The sequence below is a fragment of the Poecilia formosa genome, unplaced genomic scaffold (assembly GCF_000485575.1).
Source record: "Poecilia formosa unplaced genomic scaffold, Poecilia_formosa-5.1.2 Scaffold277, whole genome shotgun sequence".
NCBI lineage: Eukaryota > Metazoa > Chordata > Actinopteri > Cyprinodontiformes > Poeciliidae > Poecilia > Poecilia formosa.
The window spans coordinates 260,294-284,362 of NW_006800216.1; the positions used below are offsets into that span (position 1 = coordinate 260,294).

Here is a 24,069-nt window from a genome sequence, read left to right on the forward strand (position 1 = left end):
AAAAAAAAAAAAAAGCACATAATCATCTCCAGTGCCTCTCTGCCCACCTTCAGATACCACTGTAACTCCGCTTCAGATGTAAACATATGGGCATGGTTCAGTTTTAATGGCTTTAATAATAAAATACCGTCAAACGTGAATATTTGGTTTATGTGTTTATTTAGAACAGCACATTTTTTGAGCACAACAGGACATCAGGATACTAAGTGGTCAGAAAATATTCAAGTTGGAGATGGAGGGGAGTGGCATCACTGAGCGTGGACCAGAGCGCCAGCTCCTTGGCCGTAGCCGAACCCTTTGGGGCCGAAGTTCTTGGCGTAGCAAGCTGCCGAAGACAGTGAGAAATGTTGACATGTTTCCTAACCAAGCCCTGCTTTAAATCTCTCAACAGCAATGTGTCAGATGAGACTTTTCTGCTCTCTTAAAGAGACGGTACACATCACTGCATCTTTTTGAGCCTGGCGCTGCTAATCAGTGCCAGGCGTCATTTTGACACAGAGCGAACATCCATCTGCTGACGTCTGTGCGTGTCGTCTGCTTAACTAAACCATTGTGAGTCACTGTGGTGAGGGAGAGCAACAATAATGGATGTTTCTACAACACCGTCTGGACGGGAACAAAGCTGATGTAATCCAGCCAAACCGACAAAACTAAGGCTGATATGAGGAGAGGAACGTGACAAACACCAAGAGGACCAGATTCTCAGAGGTCAGCAGCTGTAGTCTTACCTTACTATGATAAATGTACAGTTTCCTGCTTCTGCCTACAGCATTTTATGTTTTTACGACTAAAGTCATGTGCATTAGGATAAACCTATTCTACTTATACTAGTGAAGAAAATTGCCTTCAGGAGTCATCTGGTTGTTACATAAGGATGAGATTATTGCAGTAGATTATTCAAAGAAAAAGCAAAGCTACATCAAAATGACTGATGACATCACATTCATTTCCGTCTTACCTTTGCAGTAAATTTCTCCATCTTTCTCGGTCTGAGTGGTCGACTCCAGGCTTTTGCCGCATTTGGCACAGCGGAAACAGTTCTTGTGCCACGGCTACATAGAGAGAAGCCCAAAGTGACAGTTTAGTTCAATTTCTGCTCACTTATTTACATTTGCACAGGAAAATATGACTATGCTGCCCAGCACATGGTGCAATAAGTTGAGCTTGCCAGTTTGATTACAACACATTCACATACAGCTATTTGTTATTGATATTGGCAAAAGTAGTCAACATGGAGTTAAACTTTAACATTACACTCGCTATTTTCTAATTTCCTTCATGCTAGATTGCCTCAGTTTTCAGATCTTATTTTCTTTCAGATTCACAAAAAAGTCACAAAGTTCATTGAGGTTTGTGTAAAATGTCCACACACACAAAAAAAAAATCAACTTTACGACTCCTTATAGATTTGTAAGGCAGAAGTGATTTTAACAGATTCCAGATGTAGGTTGAAACCTCTAAATTCCTCCATTAAAAGCCATAAAGGAAAGTTTCCCAGCAGCCTGGGGCTCCTCTCGGTGTCTTCATTACTCTGGAAATTACAGGTTAGGGTTTCAGCACCAACTTGAAGGCTTCGCTCTCATCTGGAAAACCATTAACGACTCTGCTTCTGGTTACATCATGACCCATAAATCAGCTCTTTAGTGAAGCCACAACCCATCAGCTAGAGGAAATACTTTGGTCCGTCTCTAAATAACAAAAAAAAACACCCTTTTCTCTGCAAACAATTATTATGAGGATTTGTTTATATGGTTCATTAATTTCCTAATGTGTAATGTGACCTCATCTGTAGTAAATCAGCAGAGCACTCACATTGGCAGGTTCATCACTGCTTCAGCCTGTTGACACCTTTTCATACTTTGTTACAGAGTTTCTGCGGGGTTTAACTCAAATGAAAGACTTTAAGATCTTTGTTTCCACAAAAATGTTCAAACATCGTCCATCCAACGGGATAAATTTGCACCAACCCATGATGGATGCAAAAAAGCTAGCTAGCAAGGATACATCAGCAGCTAGCTGCTGGTAGCCTCAACCATCTTGAGACACAGAACATGATCAAGATGTCTGAATGCAAACGCAAACTTTATGGTAGAAAATCCTGGAATATACAGGATTAAATGATTCAGTAGTCCTGCCAAGACAAAACTGAAGATCTGTGATCAACATATTTAAGACTAAAATTCATTTAAAAATGTAAGACATTTCAAGACCTTCATTTTTGTTACATGAACTGAAGACTTTTTAAGGATGCATGGAGACCCTGTACATCACAGCTATAAGCTTCTATTGATTTATTGGGATTTTAGGTGACAGAACAACACAGAGCTGCTTCTAAGATTTTTCCATTTTTACAAATAAATACAGATAATGTCAAAAAGTTCAAGGACTCGATGCAATTACAATGTAACTCGTAAGATTGTATTTTAATTTTAAAAGATTAGATGGAAGTTTTCATGCAAAGCTGATGCTAGCGGTTGTTGTGGCCTCACCTTGCCTGCCCCCATGATCTTCTCAGCTGCATAGACCGAGTCTCCACACCGCGCACACTTATCCGACCCGCCGAACTTCTGGGCAAATTTGGACGGGTTGGGGTTGGTTGTAGGTTTGTGAGTCTGGGTCCTAGAGGGGGAAAGAAATTGGACGATATTGGAGAAATAAATCCCTTTCAACAGGTTCTTCCTCATCGATGTTAAGAATCTGACAATGAGATATTGTTAGTTTCTACTTAAATTTGAGGTTTCACCACCTCAAATTTAGGATTTTTTTTTTTTAAGTAGTGATAATTTTACACTCAGTGCAAAAACGCTAGCTAGCTAGCTACCAAGGGCTTGTTAGCAGTAAACACCTCGAGTCAAAGAACGTAATAAATGGGTCTGAATGCCACTGGGGAAGACAAAAAAATCCCACAAGAATAAAAACAATACAAGATTAAAATAGAGCTGTCAAGACAAAATGTAAGACCTGGGATTAACATATTAATCACAGGTCTTACCTGTGATTAATATGCTAATCACAGGTAAGACCATTTTACTTTTTCAAAATGAATTTAAGAAATTTTAAGACCTTGTTTTAGATACATGATGACCTTTTAAGACTAAGGATGCACAGACACCCTGATTGTGACAAAAATGAGAAAATAAAGGAATAAACATGTTTTTCTTTTTAAAGACGGAAGCATAAACCTGACTCTTCCCCCACTCTAGGAGCCCTGATCCAATATTTATTGAGAGGTGACTGAATGAGGGTCTTTGTTGTGAAGGACAGAGGGCAGAGTGAGAACAGGGTTCTTTAGGTTACATAATCAGCTCTTTCATAACTAATCACCTGTTATATTGGTGTGTGTGTGTGTGTGTGTGTGTGTGTGGTTGATGTTTGCTGTTCATAAAAAAATGATACATATGCTAGCAGTGCTATAAGGACTGATTCCACGAGAAGCTTGGCTAGTGTTTGGTTGGCATGAGGACATGTTGTCTCAGTCAGCAGCCACATCTAATGAGCATCATTCCACATAACGAGCCACAGAACTCGTCAACCTCGCTGCTCCACTTAGGTCCTGTGACCGCTCATTTACAAAAACTTGGAAACGATGTGGAAAACTGAAAAGAGTCAGGTTGGAGTTGAAAATTGGACTGAATTAGAATGACAAAAGGAGGCCTAGTAACGAAAACAACCTATAATTGTGTAATCATTCTGCACCGATGGGGCTGGCCAACTTACTCCTCCGGTTTGATTCCCAGCCGCTCGCCTCGGTCCATGTTGAGCGTTCCTGCTCCCTGACCGTAGCCGTAGCCTTTTGGTCCGTATTTCTTCCCGTAGCACGACTTGCAGTAGATCTCCTCGTCGTGGATGGAGACCGTGGTGCTGTCTAGACCCTTCCTGCAGACCACTGGGGACACGCACAAAGAAGCGGGGGGACATGAGCTGAAACGTTTCAAAAACTTAACAGACTGGCCATTTAGGTTTCATTTTTCTTTTCTTCAGAATACAATTCTGTTTCCCTTAATTTGTAGATAAATAACATCAAAGTCAGACCAACATTTGACAAAGATTTTCACTGAATGGCAGGAGGACCCCTTTTCTGGTGAGCATTGTTTCTATGGTGTAAGCACATCCAATCCCTCCACCTTGTTTATCTTTGCTCTAATTGGAGAATCTCCGAGGTTTAGGCCCAGTGTTTACTGTTCCTCCTCACTACTGTACAGTTACATCATCAATTTTATGGTCAGAGGCTTCGGCTGTGAGTAAACGGACAATGAGTACAGAGAGTCATACGAGGCCCCGTCTTTCTACAGTGTGCAAATAAAGATGTCTTTCATGGTGCAAGAGAAATGAAGGGAAGGACTAAAAAGACCTCTACACAAGAGTTTAAAAGATGATTTAATAAAGCAAGTTTTCTAAACTACGTGAAAAATAAACCTTTTCTGCAGCTTTGATCATTTTCTTCTTGTCTACAGACACGTGTAATCCTCCTAATCAGGGTTCCTTCAAGGCCAGTTCAAAACGGGGGTGAAATTGTTCAGCCGCTCCACAAAAAGAAAACGTGAACTCAATAACCTGAGCAAAAGAAAAAAAAAATCCTTTTGATGAGGAGGTGAGACAGAGTTCAGCTTCCATGACCATTCATGGCTGTGAAACCAACACACATCTTCCCATATTCCAGATAAACAAATGTATGCAGCAAATTTCCATAACTATCGGCTTAACACCCGATCAGATGGCGCCATGTGCTGGCATGGAAGAGTTTAGAAACAACTTTTTAACTTTAATGTATTCACTTCTTCTAACGGTGACACTCCACTGATGAAGAGTTGGACTTTTTCAGCAGTTTTCTGAGTCTTCATAAGCAGACTTAAGAGGCTAAATCATTAAAGTGTGGAGTCTTTGGGCTTTCCTATGTTGGCACATAAAATTGAAAACAGTAAGAGTGTGGATTTTGTCATTTTGTTATCATTATAACAAAAGTGACTGTACAGCAGTTACAGGGTCATGGATGAAATCTGAGATGTTTAAGGCCATTTAAGATAAGGATGTCAACTGTGTGTGAATTCACCATGACAAACAAGTGAAAACATGAAAAAAAATAAGTGAAACTTAATGTAGCCAAGTCATTCCTGTGAAGGGCATGTTAGGGCCACCGTAGATATAAAACAAATTTAAAATAGCAAATTTCCAAAGACAAAACATTCAGAAATGTTCTTGTGTTTTTCCATAAGATTTCTGACATTCATCTCAGATTTACAAAGTTTGAAAACTTGCTAGAAAAAAAACTAGCAGAAGTTAGAAGAGGCGAACATTTTCAACATATTTTTAAACTCTGAAATGTCCCATGTTTTTTTTTCCAGAAAACTCAAAATTAGAGGTTTTTTTTTCTAGGAAATTTTTTTTGACATTTCAAAGTCAGAAGTTGTCTTCCTTTGCTATAAATCCTCTGAGGTTTAGCTGAAGTTTCACTCCATCATCTTTTGCAATTGGCAAGACTTTGCTTCAAGTTTTAACTTGCTCGGTGTGGCGAGTTCACACACCGTTAACATGACCTCATAACCACTGTTATATCCTTTTGCTACCGTGACAGCACGACTTATTTACTATTCTTCCCCCCCATTTACATGAACGCTGAGCGGAGCTCTCATAAAACCTCCCTCTCCCCATTGTGCGTTTTCCAGATGTACTTACTGCAGAGAAAACAGCATTTATGGAAGCTCTTCCCGTCACACTGCACCTCCTCGGCGTGGTAAACCGTTCCGCGGCACGCCGAGCACTTGTTGCCTCCTCCCCAGTTGGGCATTGTGCGTCTTTCTGTGGAAAGATGGTGAGATTGTGAGCGTCCTGCTTTGACATGCCCCGCAACAAAAGGCCATTCTGCATTCTGACACTGTACTCGCCCCTTCCATGAAAGCCTGCGGTTACTGCGCTAACGGTCCATAATTTGAGGCATCAACCCCAAATCATGGCCGCATCTGCCACACGGAGGAAAATAAAAACAAAGCTGTGCAAACAGGGTCAACCCAAACAAGAGGGCAGACTAATACCCAGAGGAATGTTAGCGAGGCGCCATGCCTCAGGCGGCAGCGGCTCTGGGATCAGCGTATGGCGGAGTCTGAGTGAGAAGCTAGGCTCTTTTCAGACTTTGTAGATTCACTCCTGTTTGACGGATGAAAGTTATGTGAACTCTGACCTACTAAAAAGTAACAGGAGAGAAGACAAGCAGTTGGTGATTACAGGGTGGCTACATATTTTTTTCTGACTTTTTTTGTGGCAGTATTTTCTTTATTAGCCTTTGTTTGCAATATTTCAATATGGAAGCTGCAAACATGGATGGATGGATAGAAGAGCATTTTAAAAGGAAGATGGTGAATAAAGTCTGAAAATGTAGATTATTTTTTATACCTTTTTTCCCCCTGGAAGAGATTGGAGGATGGATATGACTCTTTAAAGAATGGGATAGGTAATTTAATATTGAAATATGAATACATCTCTATTCTTTCGGGTGGGGGCGGGGGGGGGTCCCCACACAAATGAATGGAAGATAGCCAGATAAAAACATCTCTTATAGAATGAGAAATTTAAGTATTCTCACATAATCCCTTTTGTTTAAAAAAAAACAAAACAAGAGATGAATGGATAATGAACAAACAGTTGCGGGTGGGATAAAGCGGGTTACAGTCCGGAAATACATTTTTCCGCTTACTTTTTAGATGCTTATCCAGGTTTGCGAAAGGTGAACGTTCACTGAAACTGGCCAATAGGAAGTAAGGTCTGGTTAGGTTGTATTAAGGTTTAAAGTGGGACAGTTGATCCCGCTTTCACCAAGTATTCCCAAGAAAGGAACCTGAAACAGCCTGTGGACAATTAGTGGATATTAAAGATGTTTTTCAAAACCAGCACTAACACAACTCAAGTATTGTGGAACTCTTAAGGTAAAAATGAGAGAACACGCAGTACACGTCATGGGAAAGGTTAATATTTTTGTTAAATAAGGGTAAAATATTAAACACTGCAATTGAGCTTTAAGAAATGTATTATGTGCCTTATATTTAGGCTGAGCGTAAAAAAACTACGGCTAACTGAGTTATATCCACTAAATAATAAACATTGCGTCACTCAGCAAATGCAGCTGGAAAGCAGCCCCGCACCTAGCTAAATATTACCTTCAATACTATAAACACAAGCATGGTAACTTTATCATTAAGAGTGTTCTAGTTGACAGAAAACTAAAATTAAATTGTGGTTACCAATTAAAATGTAGTCCTGGTTCCGGAGGCTAGAAAAGCTTAGCTGCTGCTCCGCGTTAACCCTGAATGCAGACGCTTCCTCGGAGGTTCCAGACGGTTAACGGCGAAGCCGAAATGCCACATATTCCACATTTCTACTGTTTCACCGGGAGGAGGAGCTTCAGGGAGGAGTGAGCTCAGCACTTGGGTAAAGCACTGTCAGCTCTGACGTAGCGGGCGGAGCGCACCTGACGGAGCAGCTTCATCACCACTGGCGGAGTGTGACGCAACGGTACGAGGCAGCGCCGAGCCCTGGTTCGGCGTAAAAACTGACACAACATGGCGTTTTAAAATGTAATACCACCGTTTCTCAATAATTTAGTATGTTATTGGGAGTATTTCAAGCAATTATTTCTTGCACCTGAATTCAATTTCTTGAAAATGAGAACACTAGAATGCAATTAAATAAATTAAAAAAAATAAATAAACATTGCTTTTATCCCAAAGGAAAAATAAATGTCGCAACTCGTATCATTCGAGTATCTTCAACGAGTCAGTATGGATGATGTTCTCAGCCTGGACACACTTTTATGTAAATATGCAGTACCTAAGATCAAAATGTCGAAATTATTTACGTAAATGTGGGAACTGGGATGAAATTATCTAATTTGAATATTGGCCAATTTACAACCAAAACTTTCAATGCGTTTTTTTTGTGTGTGTGATGGATAAACACAAAATGCGCTTACATTTATTTGAATCTTTTTAAGAAAAAAAAATTTTTTGTTGAGAAATTTAAAGCTGGATTATGTTATAAAGCAACATCCAAAGCTCTGCACCAAGCTTAAATTCTCCATTTGCATCATAAAATCCTCCAGAGACGTTTTGGTCCTCCACTGTGTTCTGATAAAAACTGGTTGCTGCTTGTTGGCTGAATGGGATGTTAGACTGAAAACACACGTGTAACACAAAACTAAAAAAAAAAACATCACACATTTTATTAAAATGAAGCTTGTGAAATGCATCAAAGAAAAACCGGTACACTCCCAGAACTAGAGAGAGCAGCGCTACAGTGAGAGAGCAACACAGAAACCCTCATTCTGCTCACAAACACTTTAAATGGCTATTTAGGAATATTAATAACTGACATTAACCTGTAAAATGGAGACCCGCACACCCACTGGTGAGAATGGTGTGTCTAAGTCCTGAATAAGCACCAGGTTTTCTGTTGGGTTGACTGAAAGAAAAGCCAACCAGAGAAAGTGGTTAAAAATGACAATCTTATCTCAGCTGTCAACATCCAACACAGGTATCTGTAAGGTTGCTGGATATGTGAGAACAAAGATTAAAAACACATAAGATCGATTCCCCTGTACGTCTGTTACAGTACTCTGATATAAATACATTTCATTCAGTACCAGTATTGAAGTACCTGAGAGCATCGTCACATTTCATTCTTAGTATTAGCGCTGGGCTTTTGAGGTTTACCCTGAAAATAAAATAAGTAACATCCTCCTCCTGAAGAGGAATATCAACTTGAAAGGCTGTAAACATTTAAGACTTTAGTGATTTGTACAGAAATGTCTAAAACGAGGTCATTCCTACCACTAACCGAGAGCAGATTTCCTATTACACCTTCTTCATGTAACACAATACAAAGGGGGCCAGCTAAAGATCTCTTTAAAATTAGATGCATATTACGTATAAATGTTTAGTGCTAAAAAAAAAGCTAAGTGTCCCTCTACAGCTTCTGTAATTAACATATATTAGCTAAAGTATAAATACTAGTTGGGCTTTAATACATAAAATAGGGAGAATTAGGTAGCTTGATCATGTACGGGAGGGAATCTTAAGGCTGAATTAAAAAAAGTTACCAACCCCCACCACGAGAGGGCAGTAGATTGGCAATACCGCTTGGCTAATTTATCATGAAATGTCCTGGAATCTAACCTCGAGGCATATTTGATCTGCTAATATCTTCAGAGTGATACGTAGTAAAAAAATAAACATCAGTCTTTTCTTTTTGCTAAAACATTTCTTCTCTCTTTTGTTTCCAGGAAACGTGAGCACCAAAAGCTTTCGTTAATGATTCCCCACTTTAAAGTGGCTGCCTAAACGCAAACTCTCCTTTTATGGCGCCGCGGAGTGGCCGACGTCCAGTCTCCTCTGTGCGGAGCCTCTTTTCCGAGCGGCTGGCACGGCACTGACTACACTTCCCAGAGTTCCTGGGGTCTGGAAGAACGCTTTGGAAGAGGAAGCTGTGGTTTCCTTGGGGGTATGTGGAGTCTGTGAAAAGAGAGCAGAAGAAAGATGTGAGCGGAGGTATGAGTTAAACTCTCAAAAAAATACTAGCAATAATATGGCCTGTTATTTAATTCATAAATGTCACGGTTTCAAACTAAATTAGCAAACTAAATATTTATTTTCAAACCAAATACATACCAAGCAAGCTAAAAATTTAGCTTGGAGCTAAAAGTTTAGCTACGTATCAGAACTTACCTCCAAGTCAAGTATTTAGTTAGGAGCAAGATAGTTGGCTTGCTAATTAGATAGAGCTGTGACATTTATTAAAATATGAATAACATGATGAAAATATGACTTTGAGAAATTAACTCCAATTTTATTTTTCCTCTGACAGGCTAAAGAATCCAAGTTATTTTTGACTGTGTAACTTTTCAAATAGAACCCATAATGAAGGTGTGTACGTCAAGCTATAAATGGTCTGGTCGGACCAGACCCAAAAAGAACTTTTCGACCATCAAACAAAATATAGCATGCAGCAGAACAGGCGTGGCTGTGGCAGCATCATCATTTGGTACGAGTGAATCTGAAGATGGAAGCAGGAGAAAGAGAAAGACAGAGGGCTACAGCGGGTCCATACCGAAGGTTCTGGTGTGCTAAGGCCGACGTTCTGTCTGGGCCCTGAGGGAGAGCGCGGCGTCCCCGTTGCCGACACGTGGTGTCTGCCCTGTTCCGGAGTGACCGGCGATGGAAGATGCTGCACGCTGACTTCTGATGCCTCCATTACGCTATGAGGCGCTGTCCCCACCATAAAGGCAGCGGGGGAGATCATGGTGGGCAGACTGAAACGCAGACCGCTGGGATTATCGGACGTTTGCTGCTGCTGTACGCCACCAGCCACCAGGGGGTAGTGAGAAAGCGCAGCAGAAGGAACCAGGACATACGGCAGAGCCATGGTGGGCACATTGCTGGGAGGGAGAGACAGGTTGGCTGCAGGCTGTCCAGCAGGGATAAGGAAGTTGAAGTTGTTTAATCCTGAATAAGAGACACAGAGAAGAAGGGAGCCTATGATTTCTTTATTCTTATAAGTTTATATTTTTAATGCCTGCTTTCTGAGTGTGGCATGTTTTACCTGCATTGTTGGGGACATAGAGGTAGTGTGATGGCTGTGTGTTCTCCCCAATGCTGTGGCCAGCACGACTCTCTGTGGCCCTCTGCTGGCCAGAGGGGCACGTTACAGCAGAAGTGTTGCCGGTCTCTGAGAACATTGGTGCTTCTCTTTGAGACTGAGCTCCGGTCTGCGCAGAAACACAAACAGAGGGTTTCTCCAGGATTCACCAATTCAAAATAAAGACTTTTAAAAACCTTTTTAAGACCATTAGGAATGAAATTTAAGACTCCTATAATGTCAGAAATGTACAAAAAAAAAAAGGACCTTAACCCCTGTAGTTCCAAGAGTTTTTGCACAGAATGAATGTAGCATTGTATGGGTTGGAAACAGAAGTGATCCAATGCCAAAAACGGACGTTGTCCAGCTAACTGGCTCTTTTGACTAGCCATCTTTGTTTTTTAGCCCAGCTAGTTTTTCTCCTACCTTTGTTTCCTGCTTCAGGAACCATAACCAAAGGTTCCTGCTAATACACCTTTGCTAGCTAGTAAAGGTACATTAGCAGCAAGTTTACCAGTAACTTCAACCTCCTCGAGTCACAAAACACTAAGAAGCGACTTCAACATTTGCCTGACAGAAAAGTCCCACAAGAAAAAAAAAAGACTACATATAATATAAGGGATTAAGTAGTCCTGCTACCACAAAACATAAGACCTGTGATTAGCATATTGTTTTTTTTAAATTATTTTTATGAATTTAAGATATTTTAATTAATTTTAGATGCATGACTTGAAGAGCAGAGAGCTCTACAGGATTTAACCAAAACGCCACAAACTGTCCCCTCACCTTTTCAGACGTCTCTGAACCAGATCTGCTCTTCTTTTTCAACACCGCCTCCTCCTCCTCACTTTCACCGGACTCTCTTTTCCTCTTCCCCTCGTCCTCAGACTCCGTCTTGGCTGACCTCTGGCCTTCAGGCGCCCATTCTTGCTGCTCCGGCGGCTTGTAGAGCATGACGACGGAGGGGTGTGAGAGGCTGGGCAGGTAGGCCAAGCAGTGCGGGGAGGGGACAAGGAGGTGCTCGGGGCAGGGCTGCGCGGCCACAACAGTGGGGTGAGTGGAGGCCGGGGGCAGGGAGCTGCTGGCGGTGTGTGTGAGCTGGGCGTACAGCGGCATGCCGAGGCAACTGCTGGACAGAAACAAGACAGTATGTTTAAAATGGCCGAGTCAAAGTCCAAATCAAAACCTGATTGGGAGTTAGTTTAATTTTCCTTCTGCTTTACTCTTTCCCGTTGGTTCGACTCATAAAATCTCAATAAAAAGCATTGAACTCTGGTTGTAGCGCTGCAAAAATGTCACAAAAAATTAAATATTACAAATTCTTTAACAAGGTGCACTTAAAAAGTTTAAGAATGTTTTAGTATGAACTCACTCTGTGCTGCTCCCACACTGCAGCTGACTCACGGAGCTGTTGGTCATGGTCTTTCTTGAGTAATCCAAAGATTGATTCTGGATACCTGCAGCGTGCAGAATATCAAGTTTAATTGCATGTTCTGAGCTAATAAATAAATAAATAAATAAATAAATAAATAAATAACAGTTAAAGCTAGCATCCTCGTGTGATTGGTACCTGCTAGGTGGTGGCGTGGGCTGCTGGGGGCGGAGCTGACCTGCCGCTTCACGCCGGCTCCAGCAGGTGTGATGGTGAAGGAGGAATGGCGGGCCATCTTTGCTTTCCTGAAGTCCTCGTTCGCTGTGGCCTCGCTCTGTGCAACATCCAAAGTGCTTCCTGTTAAAAAGAAAAAAAAAAGAAATGCAACGGTACTGGAATTTAGGTAAAGCTTTGGACATGCATGTCGGATGCAGATGCACCAATCAGAATGTTGTGGCCGGCTTCTGATTGTTTCTTTAAGCTTGGTTCTGATTTATCTTGAAGAGCTATGATGTTTGAGCAAAAGCTGTAAAGCAGTTTTACTATTCTAAAATAAAGGCTAAGTAATTATAGGGTTCATATTTCATGGTAGCTTAACTATATGTTAGTTATAATGGCATGGCTTTAGCATTACTAAAACTATGTGAATTCCTTCGAGTATGTAAATCCTTAACTCTGCATCGTGTTTCTTCATAAAAAGATCTACTTTGCTGTACTATGTTTCGCCTTCCTGTTAGACGTAAACTGATAAAATGGCCCGATTTCCTCAACTGTAGGAGATCAGCCGATACTTAAACCGATGTTATCTAACCAATCTTACCTACCTCAGCAAAAGTCTTAAAATCAACCCGACAAACCCACCCACAAGGTCACATCTGCACATGGGCGGCCAACAACAGAAACCCTACTGTAGTCACCAACTTAGGGACTTTGCTATATTAGCTGTATTTATAGCTACATTTAGCAACCTTTCAGGCAAAAAAATGTTGTTATTGGCCAGATCTTTTTGAAGATCAGTGATCGGCCAGAAAACTGCAATCGGTGCGCTCCTACTTCCTGTTATCTGTTAGTTTTGCTCTCCTTCACAACCTGCATGAACCGTAGACATGCTTGAAAATGTCACGGGAAATAGTTTGTTTTGCTGCATGCCTTTATAACTAAAAGTAGCTGATTTTGAGTCCTCTTCACTTAGTAACAACGTCCACACTTGAGTATTATTGTTAGTGCAACCAGGTTTGATAACCACTCAAGCTTAAAATCAGCTGATTCCATTCAGCAGATCTTTTCTTCCACTTTTCCTTCAGTAAAATCCAGATGATCAGATGTTTTCTGGCTGTATTTGACCTTTGTGTCTAAGTTTCTCTTTAACTCTTACCCATATTTCCAGAGCTGCTGAATTTCACGGGCCCCAGCCACTTGAAGGCCGGCTTCCTGGCTCTTTCCTCTCTGACATGAACCTTCCTGATGAGCTCCAGGCTGGTCAACACATTGGCGATGTCATACAGACGCCGCACCTTGGCTAAACGGGTAAAATAAATATGAAACATTTCTGCACTGTATTCCGATTTTGGACCTAAACAGTGCAACGCGTTGTGGTCCTTTCGTACTTTTGTACTTGCTGTGGCTCGAGGAGTCCTGGCTCTCCTCGATGAGGACCTTGGCCGCCGCGTCCAGGGTAACGGTTTGAGTTTTGGAGACCAGGAAGAGCATGACAAACTTCTGGCTCATGATGCGCAGAGATTTGTCCTTTCTGTTGCCCGCAGCTGCAGAACAAAGCAGATTTAAGTTCACACACAGGCTATTTGAGAAGAGGAAATTCAAATTAATCAACAAATGCCAAAAACATTGGTATTTCTCTCATTGTCTTTTTGTTTTCATACCATTTCCTGAGTCTCCATCTCCTCCATCTTCCTCCCGGCTCAGTCCGGACCTTCTGGCCTCGGCGGGCAGGTCCATCTGCAGGTGGTAGCCCTGCTCCCGGCCCTTCCGCTGCAGCACCTCCAGCGTGCTCCACAGCCGCTGTCGGCCGTACCAGGTGTAGCTGTTCTTGGCCATCCGGCCCACAATGGTCAGCGACTCCAGGACGTTGACGATGTCGTAGATCCGTCGGCGCTCCACTCCTGACAGGCGCAGAGGAATTTATGAAATCAAACCCCGAGTTGTAAAAAGGTAAAGCTGCTCTCCTGATCGCTTTAATGCACTTACCCAGATTGGTTGCGACCTCATCCAGTGAGATCCATATGGGGCTGTGGGCTGGTGGGTCATCGGGGTAAAGAGCCAGGAACTTCTGGCAAAGCAGACCCAGGCTCTTCTCCTTCCTGCTCGGCTTCTTCTCTGCATCATCCTCCTCAAAAGCCCCTTCAAACTATAAAAAAACATCAACATATAAGAAGACTCCATAATTGTTTTCCATCCCTTAATATGTCATGTATATTAAGTTTAGTTAATATACATGTTATACAAGTTTAGTTAACTGCCAATCTTTCCAGGGTCCAAATACCTGAGTTGGATCTTCTACCTCTGCATCCTCCACCGCTGGTTCTGAACCTACCACCTGGTCCTTGTCGTTCTCCATAGGTCTGAACAGAACCTTCTTCATCTCCCTGTCTCTGATGTCCGGGCTGGCAGCGCTGATGAGCACCTTCAGGTTGGCCGTGGGCGACCACGGCTCAGCCAGGCTCCCACACTTGATGGGAGTGATGTGGGCCAGGTCGGCGGTCGACGCCTTCCGGCTCACCAGGAAAACGGGAACGCTGGACTCTGACGGTTTCAGCGGGGTGGACCTCCTCCTCTCTAAACACACGTTTTCCTGCAACAGAGAATGGTTGGTGAGAATCGGGAATGTTGGTACTTGTTGCGTGTTTGCGTAAACTCAAAGTTAGATCGAAACAGTTCTGTCTGATTTTACTAGATGCAGTTGACTAAGCGCAGTAAAAAGCACATCCAAGCCCACCTTTTCCCCTTGGCTCCCATCTTCTTTAGGAACAGAGAAACTTTTTCCCACACTTGTGAGGTCTTTCAGTGCCAGGCATTCCACCTCCATTTGGAATACCTGCCAAAAAAAGTAACAGTGCTCAGACAATTCACAAAACAAAATTTAGTTGTAGTTTCTTAGCTATGCAACAGCCTTTTTTTGTTGTTTCAAATTCAAAAATACCTTGTTAATCACAGAGAGAAATTACACTTCTTCATAGAGATTCAGATTAACATGGCTGTGGCCAAGAGAAATAAATAAATGCTGCAATAAATACTAGTTATATAGTGCATCCCTGGTTATTACCTACAACTTTAATATTTCAAATGCATAGCATATGCATTTGGATAGTGATCTTGGAGTTCAGCGACTTCTGGGTCTCCCCCTCAACTCACATGTGATTTAATGCACAGATCTCAGCTCTCCTGTCTGAGAATAAATAAAAGGACTGCTTTATCATATTTCTGAGTGAGGAATTTAGAACATTAAATCTCCAAATTGAAAGAAAAGGCGTCAAAAATCCACCGTACTGACTTGATCATCCCTCTTGTGATGTCATGACCCAACTGAACTTAAACCAGAATTACCACTTCTGTATGCTTTTGAAAACTTTTTGTCTTAGCAAATCCTCCAAATATGATCCATACTTCGCTACCCATCTGTTTTATTGCCAGTGTACATGGGTTAGTAATAAAGAAACACACCGCGGAAGAGTAGCTTTAATGTCAGGCCAGACGTTCAGAAGAATTTGGCGCAAACATCTGGTAACTAGCGGGCTAACAGCAAGCTAATTCGCTCCCTTATTAACATGTTTTAACCTTAACCTGCTGAGATCTAACCCATGCCATATGATAGAGACTTAATGTGTTGTTACACTGCAACAAATCAAAGTTTAATCCGATCTGAAACATAACTTTTACCGCTAACTCTATTAACCAGAAAAGGGCCAGTTCGGCTAAATTAATTCTAATTACTTACACTACATGAGCTACCAATGAACTAGAAGTACATTATTTGTGACTTACACATAGTAAAAGAGATCAAAAATAACTTTAACTATAAACTTAGCTGAAGGTATTGGGTCAGTGGAGCAGCATACCATGACACAGATAACAGGAAACAACTGGAAGAAATGCACAATTATTCACCTTTTTGTGACCGTTGAAATTAATGATGTATTCCGATGTGGGTCACAGTCTTGTCACTGCGTTAGTTGCTTCAGCCAAACATAGCCGCTTCTTTCCCTCTTTAAAATTAGCGGGCAACTCCGAACCGCTTATGTGTGTCCTGCGTGTCATCCACAGAGCGGACACTGTGCAGTACTGCCCCGCTTCAACAGCAACACCCGCTCAAGCTTGTTTTCTGGCGCTCTGAAGCAGCTGGATTGCTCCAGCCAATCGGAAACCGCGTTGGTTGGTGTCGTCACCTGGCTCCAGCCAATCAACAGCACTGCGCTCTGAGCTTCCTAGGGAATGAGAGGCTGAACGACCACGCCTTTGATATTGGTGGCGGGGCAGCCGGCGCGCTCATTTCAAGATAGGTTTTGGAGAAAAAAGACGTCTCACTCTGTACGTGTTTTCGCACCCTGCTTCCTTCGACGACAACTTAGGATGTCGTCGAAGATCCCATATATACAAAAAACGCATCGACCTATGGCTGGTCGACAGATGCGTTTTTTGTGTGGAAACGGGATCTTCAGCAATATCGAACACACATCCAATCTCAAAGAAAAAGCCCGTAAAGTTGCTTCAGAGTATTTATGATCTTGTTTATGATGTGCTATGAAACGCATCAAATATTGTGAACAAAAAAACTGTTATAACGTTATCCGTAAATTACTGTTAAATACTGTCAGTAATGTTTAATTTTTTTCGTTGAGATGACAACAAAAACACGACCAACACTCCAAATCATGTCGTACTATTAAATACTTTCTTTGTGGTTATTACCCTTATTAATCAGGGGATATTTGTCCGACAAAAAATAACTTTTGAACACATATAATTTGGACGCCAGGGCTTTGAAAAGAGTAACTCATCGGCCTTACCAACGATCTTTGCTTTTCTACATATAGTTTTGGGTTGCACCACTGCTTCTTTCCAAATCCCACAGAGACGCATATTGTACAAAAGCCGCTAATAACGCCTTTAACTAATCAACTAGGCGTTTGTCTCTGCTTTGGGATGTAATTAATGTCTGAAACTGAAAGACAGATGGAAGTGAGAGCTGCCAGGTGGGGGTTTACACGAATGGACTTGCCGATACTTGGACCATAGCGCGAAAAGTTGCAGCGGGAGAGAAACCACAAGTCCCGCTCTACATGCAAATAAATGTGGGAGAGAACGTGAACCCCTATAGTTTGCATAATATCCATTTCACTTCATATTCGAGCACTTGGACTATGATAATGGACGGAAAAACTTTGAAAGTATTGTTTCCTAAAATATCTTACACAACTTCACTTCTTTCTTGAACCACTGCATTGCAGTATACATTCTCTGTTCCCTCTGTTTTCACACTACATAACCAAATGACCTGTCCCTGCTAGAGATAGATGAATGAATGTTGAGCGATTAGAGTACAGGGTGTCAATTCAAATGCATTTACTTCAAGTTGACTTGGAAAAAGAAATGTACTGTTCATATTTCTTGGTTTAAAGCGTCACAGAAAGACAGCCAGTGTTTCTGCCAAGTGCTTTTTGTTCTTCCTCTGACTCATTACTGATGAGCATCAGGTGAAGGTGATGGGAACAGGTTCAGACATGCTTGGAAATGTTGGTGTAGGTGAAAAACTAAATCCCAGATTACACTCACACCTAGAGGACTTAGACTTTGACATTTTTACATTATTTCCTTACCAATAACTTTTTTTTTTTACTTAAATGTACATTTTTACAAATCTGGCAAGTCAAAAAGTATGTAATGCCCTTTAAAATAGTGAATGGATCAGGGTGATGCCAATTTACCCTAATCTTCAACTTCCTGCACAGATTCTCTATTACATTCAAGTTGGGACTCTGGGTGACACTTAAATGCTATAAAATATAAACAATGCCACACTCACTGATTTCTTCTATTTTCAATTTCTTTTTTCTCTTGCATGGCATATATCACCAAAAAAAGATAATATCACATAAATATATAGCCTATGCATGATGATTTTATTAAGGGAGTAAAATAAAACTATTATGTCATAAACCTTATTCGTTCATAAATTCAAATTTCATGGTAATTAAATTTATTTTTCTTTGTAACAAAAAAAATTCTGAAGTGATGTAAAAGGATAATAATAAACATTACTTTGCTCTTTTGCTAGTAGAAAAAAAAAATCTTTGTCTTATGTAAAAGTAACATGTATTTGACCATTGTATGAATATTTAGCATAGCAAGAGACTCGTTAAAATTTTTTTAAAAAAGCATAAGCATGATTTCTTCTGATGGACATCCAGTGTTTTCAGAAAAGGAACAAACGTTCCCCCTCCTTACATCTCCTGAGGTACTTCCAAAACCAGTCGACACAAAAACACGATAAAGATTGCTTTAAAAGTACAAAGTAAATGAGACACAATGAGTTGTTGATTCTTTTACAATTAAACCTCTTATACAGAAGATTAAAAAGTAAGAATATTTGGGACCTACTTTTCAGACTGTGTGTAGGGAGCAAACTTAGCAAGAGGGAAATGGCAAAGAAAAGTTAGAGGTATCTTTAGTTCAAGAGCTGAAAGCAATTTTACTCAAAACTAAAGAAACTCAGAGGAAAATCAGCAAATCTAAAATTATGAAACCAGTGGCACTTTCAAAAAAACTTATGTTGAAACTGTGGTCACAAGTTTCTTTATTTTGCCATTATCTCTTATCATGGTATTTCCTTTCGGGTGACATAGCTCTTTTTTGCAGTTTTCTCTTAACTTGACGACTGCAGCACATTTTACGGTCAGTGCAAGACGGCCGGCGCTGAGCATCAACCAATGGAAGGGACTTATGGGAATTTAGATCTTGAAGAATCCATTTACCAAACTCCTTCATGTAAGGACAGAGGTAAGAATGAAATAACAGAGAAATGCATTGTGTATTTTATAATTATTATTTTTTTTAAGTTAATATTAATAATATTAATTTTGCTTGCTAAGGTTCAAGCAGCTCCAAGAAGAGACTTTACCTAGAAGTAATTATATTTTTGGGAATTCTGAATGTTTTACTGCTGGCTGGACTCATCGCCCTCGGTGTACACTGTGAGTCTTCTGCTAGTTCTCTTAAATATGGGATGCTGCAGTGATACTAATGTCATCGGCCCCTTCTGAAATCAAATTAACTAAATATCAGGGTTTTAAAGGACGAAGTTTAGTGAAAGTAAGTATAACATGTGTTTGGTTTTCAGTGCTGGTTTTTCCACTTTGGTTCAGATCGCAGCAGCATCATTGCCGTTCCTTTTTTTAAGCTGCGTACACAACAGTTTGCAGGCACAGGCTTGATCATGACCACAATTATTAAACTGTTTTATAAGTTTCAAGTGAAAATAAGATGATTCTTCTTTTCACAAACATGTTTATTGGTATATTTCAGCTCGTTATCTGGCACCACGTCTTTCCAACAACCCGACCAAGGATACCAATGACAACCTGTCTGCCACACTCAAAGCTGACCTCACCAAAATGGTTAAAAAGCTACCAGTGTCTGGAGGTTTGTCAAAATGACAAAAAAAAATCGTATTGAAATCAGTAAAATTAATATTTTAGATTGTTGGACAGCTTAGGTTTTTGTTTGTGTGGGTCCCCAATGCAACGGAATACAAAATACACAGTTGTATCTCTTTTTGCCACTTATATCAAAGCTATAGTAGTGGAACTGCCACGGTCAAACAATCTGACTTCTATTTCAAATGTTGTGATACTAACTTGACTGCAGCTACATTGCTTGGCAATGAGAATTTTAATAATAATAATAATAATAATAATTTTTAAAATATTTAATTGTGACAACCCCAAAACAGTCAGGCAAGTGAAGGAAAAAACAGAGAGGCCCGATTCCAAGGCATTAAATGTTCAAGTCAGATTTGTGTTAAGTCATGTTTGACATATTAAGTATTTTTCTACCAACTGAAGGTAACAGTAACAGTAACTTGATTGTGCAATAAAATGGCACAATGTCCCTGAAAAATACATAATAGCGCTCCTCTAGTTAGACAACAAAATGTAATCTTTCATCTGGGCACATTTATTCAGTGGTGAAAAAAAGTTTAAGGTTGAGAAATTAGTTTTAACAAAGTCAGCATGACTTTCTATTAGTCTGGGGTAAACATGACATGACATGTTTGTTATTTCTAACCACTTGCCACCAAGAGGAGCCACAGTTATCTTGCCATCACAGACAGGAAGCAGGACTAGAAGACTGGTTTAGGAGTCATCAGTGTCAACTGTTAGAAAACTGTAACAAAGTGATTAGTGAAAGCTGGAAATGTGTTTATTTTATCCTTTAAATCACTTTGAAGGAAATCTGACCTTCTCTTTATGGTGCTATGTAGAAATCGTTTTTATCTCCTGTGGCAACCATTCAACTGTGGACCTAGCACCACTTTGTTAATCTGTAGATTATTATTAGATTGTTGTTATCTAGAATTATCTTGTTATAAAATCAGAATAAACTGACCGTAGAGCTTATGTGTGCTCGCTTCTAAAAAAGATACACAAAAAAAAACCATCAGAGACTGTGATAACTATTTAGTTTTTAAGAAAAACCCTATGCATTGGTCGACCACTTGCCTGTTTTGTCCAATAAACTTCAGCTTGGTTTAGAACTGCCTGGCTGTTTCCAGCCTCAGGGGCCATGGAGAGAAGCCTAAGGCCTGACTTGGGCCTCTCAAACATCCTGCCTTGTTCAAATAGTGAGAGAGGCTTTTTGCTTTGCTATCAGGAGGTTATGACGGTGTGGTGTGAAGGATTGGCAGAAAATGACATTAAAGGCAAATTTATCCACAAAAGTGTGTTTTAAACATTTATTTCATGATTTGGTTCTTCACGACAGGTTGGACCTGCAGCGTTGCTCCGCAGCAGTTTCCTGCAGCCCAGATCGATGCTGGCCAGGGGATGGTTGTGTTGACAGACAAAAACTCCAGCGCCTTCTTCTTGAGTAGATCAAGTTGGTCCAAACTGGGCTCGGTGTCTCTTAAGCATGTCTCAGTGGGACCTGCAGGGATCTGGGGAGTCGACCAGCAGAACGAAGTCTATAAATTTGTAGCCAGTGATTTTGTTCCTACCCATGGTGAGTATTATGTTTCAGAGCCAGATTTTACAGGTTAGGCCGCCTCATTCTCATTTTCATTTTTTTAGTGATGCTGTTCTTTGTGTCTTCAGGTCTGGAGTTAAAGCATGTAGATGCAGGAGGACAAGGTCAGGTAATAGGAGTTGCTAAGAGTGACAGAATCCACTGCCTGACTGCCAACAAAGCCTCATCCATAAAGGAGATCATGCACTGGAGCACCAGTAGTGTGACTGATCTGCTGATTTATATCAGTTGTGCTCCAACTGGATGCTGGGGAGTGAACGCACAACAATCAATCTTCTTCACGGTAAACTTGTGTCTTCAAGCTCTTGCTGCAACTCTTGTTATAATATTCACCAATGTTCTTGTTGCCATCTTTGTTTACTTTGACAGCAAATCTCAAACTCCTGCGTCAAACCTGGAATCTGGAACAAGGTGGATGGAGAGGCAGTAAATGTTGAAGTTGGGAGTGACGGAAATGTCTTTGTTGTAAATCGACTTGGACTGCTCTACGAAAGGTAAACCCTCCAATACATTTGTGTTCCAAATATGGAAAGTACAGAGATGGTTTACTTTAAAACAGCCACTAAAAAGCACCTTCCCCTTTCCAGAACTGGCATCTCTGACCATGTTCCACAGGGCACAGATTGGAAGAAAATTGAAATGTCTGTGAAGATCAAACATGCCAGCTACGACCTGGGGTATCTGTGGCTTGTGACTGAGGAAGGTTTCATTGTGAAATGCACCAAGTAACCAGGTGGAAGTCCTCACTTTAAACTTTTCTCTTTTCATGACTTCTGTGGTTCAATCCTGTGTGTGCTTTATCATCAGAATACACAACATTTATGCTGATGTTTAGGCCCAGGCTTAAACAGGAGCCTGGGCCTCCTGTTTAACCATAGTAGGAGGTTTGTAATGCTGTATTATAACGCCTCAATATGTAATAATGTGATAAATTCTGGCCTCAATATGTAATGAAACGTATTTACAACCACATTATGTAAAATGCAAAATGTAGTAAAATCTTTGAACACATTGTAATAGTTTCTGTTGCATCATGCATGATTACAAAATGTCGAGGTCGCTTTTTTTATAATAACGTAATAATGTGGTAAGTTATGCAATGAAGTTCCACAAACCTTGTTTTCATCCTGATCAATATTCTTCTAATAATAGTCAAATTGCATTGCCTTTGTATTTGTATTTTTGAAACTTTGAAAGATTTAAAGTGTCGTAAAACAGCATGGATGTTTGATTCTTGGGACTAATCTTCGTGTTATTTTCCCAACCTGGAAAATATAAAAGCTATGCTCTTTAACACCAAACACAGACCCTACTTTTTTTCACAGACTCCTTTTTCTCTGTGCTTTTCTTCTCACTTTGCAAAGTTTTAATAAATTTGTTACATCTTCTTGTCCAGATTCTTGTTAGAGTATTTTTTTTTCCCATGACAGCTCTGAAAACTTGTCTATTAGTGCGTTAGTGTTTCAGTGTGATGGTGTGATGGTTGCAGACTTTGACGATCTGAGATGTAAGTCGGCCGGTAGGGTTCTTTTTATTTGAAAGGTCCTCATGTATAGTTAAGGATCACCAGCAGAAGCTGGTGACCAACGCACCAATCCTCCACCACCCAGAAGAATCAGCCAAACCCTCAAAACCCGAACGCCTAGACCTGATACCAAAGCCACTGACCAAAGAAGCCGTTGAGCCCCAACAAAGAAGAACCAGCTGGAATTAGCTGCAACTAGACAGAACAAATCGTGCCCCACACCAACTCCAAGGCACTCAACAGTGACAAATTTGCAGCTGGGGATTTCTTCAACTTTTGGTGAGAAATAGAGACAAGTTTTACTAGCCCGGTTCAGTTTTTTTCAATTGTTTCATGATGCTCTTCTTTGTCTCTTCAGGACAGGATTTAAATCTGGTTGATGCTGGAGGAGAAGATCAAGTAGTGGGAGTTACAAACACCTACAAGATCTACTGCCTGAATGCCAGCAATGCCTCATCCATCAAGGAGGATGTTGTCTTGATCTGGAACATCCTGCAGGGGGAGCTGATGTATTTCAGCTGAGGTCTAACTGCATGCTGAAGAGTGAACACACATCAACAGACCTATTTCACAGTAAAACCATGTCTTTCAGCTTTTGTCGTAGCACCTGATATAAGTGTCGATAGTCAGCTTGTCAGCGTCTTTGTTTTCTTCAACAGAAAGCCTCACCAAACTCCTGCAGCACGACTGGGTGGAACAATCCAGTCGTCCAGATGATGATGTCATGGAAACATCTTGGTTCCACTGGGCACAGGTTGGAGTCAAATTGAATTTTGTGTGTCCATTAAGCACACAAGCTACGACTTGGCCATCAGAGGCTTTTGACCGAGGCTGGTATCATTCTGGAGTACACCAAGTGACCAGCCGGAAGTCTTCATTTGAACTCTTCATTTTGGTGTTCAGTTTTTAAAACTGTACAAGTGAAATTTCAAAACAGGAGTTTAACGATGGACTCTTTCATTCATCAACTGAATGTGTTTTGTCAGTTATTTGTGAATGACAGTAGTTCTGTCAGGCTAGTTTGTTTTTTTTTAGCTGAATGAAACACAGTACTATCAGAATTTATACATATAGTTCCAAACTAGATGCTTCTTGAATACATTTTTATGGTGACATAAAGATTGTTTAATTTGCTATACAAAAGCCAGATGTTCTACTCAAGAGCGAAACTAACTTGACATAGATATGCTTAGTAATTTGCTTCATCTTCCACCCAAACGCCATAGGCCATAATGTTCTCATCACTCACTTTCCCCAAAATGCTTGTTAAGCCATTCAAGTCTCATAGATCATACCT

General features: G+C 40.7%; 3 protein-coding genes and 1 long non-coding RNA gene across 7 annotated transcripts; 1 reads left to right on the top strand and 3 right to left on the bottom strand.

The window, feature by feature from the left end:
• Positions 1-142: 142 nt before the first annotated feature.
• Positions 143-7,431, bottom strand: csrp2 (cysteine and glycine-rich protein 2). The gene is made up of 6 exons (XM_007571252.2): positions 7,233-7,431; positions 5,674-5,796; positions 3,718-3,886; positions 2,490-2,619; positions 959-1,052; positions 143-325 (listed from the first exon to the last, which is right to left on the bottom strand). Exons 2-6 carry the CDS (start codon positions 5,783-5,785, stop codon positions 249-251), a joined length of 582 nt encoding a protein of 193 aa, XP_007571314.1. The 5' UTR covers positions 5,786-5,796; positions 7,233-7,431; the 3' UTR covers positions 143-248.
• On the bottom strand, positions 1,086-2,481 carry LOC107838550 (uncharacterized). Its single transcript, XR_001664633.1, has 2 exons — positions 2,005-2,481; positions 1,086-1,531 (listed from the first exon to the last, which is right to left on the bottom strand). It is a non-coding gene; the product is annotated as an uncharacterized LOC107838550 (long non-coding RNA).
• Positions 7,432-8,180: 749 nt separating the features above from the next.
• e2f7 (E2F transcription factor 7) lies at positions 8,181-18,229 on the bottom strand. Of its 2 annotated transcripts, none has more exons than XM_016681344.1 (13): positions 16,115-18,229; positions 14,946-15,044; positions 14,493-14,801; positions 14,198-14,357; positions 13,873-14,112; positions 13,600-13,755; positions 13,368-13,511; positions 12,191-12,349; positions 11,993-12,077; positions 11,407-11,746; positions 10,585-10,750; positions 10,093-10,487; positions 8,181-9,497 (listed from the first exon to the last, which is right to left on the bottom strand). In XM_016681344.1, the coding sequence occupies exons 2-13, from the start codon at positions 15,033-15,035 to the stop codon at positions 9,342-9,344; spliced, it is 2,400 nt and encodes a 799-aa protein (XP_016536830.1). In that variant the 5' UTR covers positions 15,036-15,044; positions 16,115-18,229; the 3' UTR covers positions 8,181-9,341. The 2 variants fall into 2 exon arrangements, with proteins under 2 accessions (XP_016536830.1, XP_016536829.1); XM_016681343.1 differs by having other exon boundaries at positions 11,407-11,749.
• LOC103151283 (fish-egg lectin-like) lies at positions 14,728-22,642 on the top strand. Of its 3 annotated transcripts, none has more exons than XM_007571254.2 (8): positions 14,728-14,816; positions 18,863-19,003; positions 19,096-19,197; positions 19,529-19,645; positions 20,987-21,223; positions 21,316-21,530; positions 21,617-21,741; positions 21,835-22,642. In XM_007571254.2, exons 2-8 carry the CDS (start codon positions 18,934-18,936, stop codon positions 21,974-21,976), a joined length of 1,008 nt encoding a protein of 335 aa, XP_007571316.1. In that variant the 5' UTR covers positions 14,728-14,816; positions 18,863-18,933; the 3' UTR covers positions 21,977-22,642. The 3 variants fall into 3 exon arrangements, with proteins under 3 accessions (XP_007571316.1, XP_016536832.1, XP_007571315.1); XM_016681346.1 differs by having other exon boundaries at positions 14,731-14,816; positions 18,850-19,003; XM_007571253.2 differs by having other exon boundaries at positions 14,732-14,820.
• The last annotated feature ends 1,427 nt before the right edge of the window (positions 22,643-24,069 follow it).

Coding starts and splice junctions, on each gene's coding strand:
- csrp2 (XM_007571252.2), bottom strand. CDS start 5,785: ATGCCCAACTGGGGAGGAGGCAACAAGTGCTCGGCGTGCCGCGGAACG. Junction 3,887..5,673: donor TAAATGCTGTTTTCTCTGCA/GTAAGTACATCT, acceptor GCGTGTCCCCAG/TGGTCTGCAGGAAGGGTCTA. Junction 2,620..3,717: donor CTGGGAATCAAACCGGAGGA/GTAAGTTGGCCA, acceptor TTCCCCCTCTAG/GACCCAGACTCACAAACCTA.
- e2f7 (XM_016681343.1), bottom strand. CDS start 15,035: ATGGAGGTGGAATGCCTGGCACTGAAAGACCTCACAAGTGTGGGAAAA. Junction 14,358..14,492: donor AGGTAGAAGATCCAACTCAG/GTATTTGGACCC, acceptor GTTTTTTTATAG/TTTGAAGGGGCTTTTGAGGA. Junction 10,751..11,406: donor GTTCAGAGACGTCTGAAAAG/GTGAGGGGACAG, acceptor GTTTCTGCGCAG/ACCGGAGCTCAGTCTCAAAG.
- LOC103151283 (XM_007571254.2), top strand. CDS start 18,934: ATGGAAGGGACTTATGGGAATTTAGATCTTGAAGAATCCATTTACCAA. Junction 19,646..20,986: donor AAAGCTACCAGTGTCTGGAG/GTTTGTCAAAAT, acceptor TCTTCACGACAG/GTTGGACCTGCAGCGTTGCT. Junction 21,224..21,315: donor TGATTTTGTTCCTACCCATG/GTGAGTATTATG, acceptor TTGTGTCTTCAG/GTCTGGAGTTAAAGCATGTA.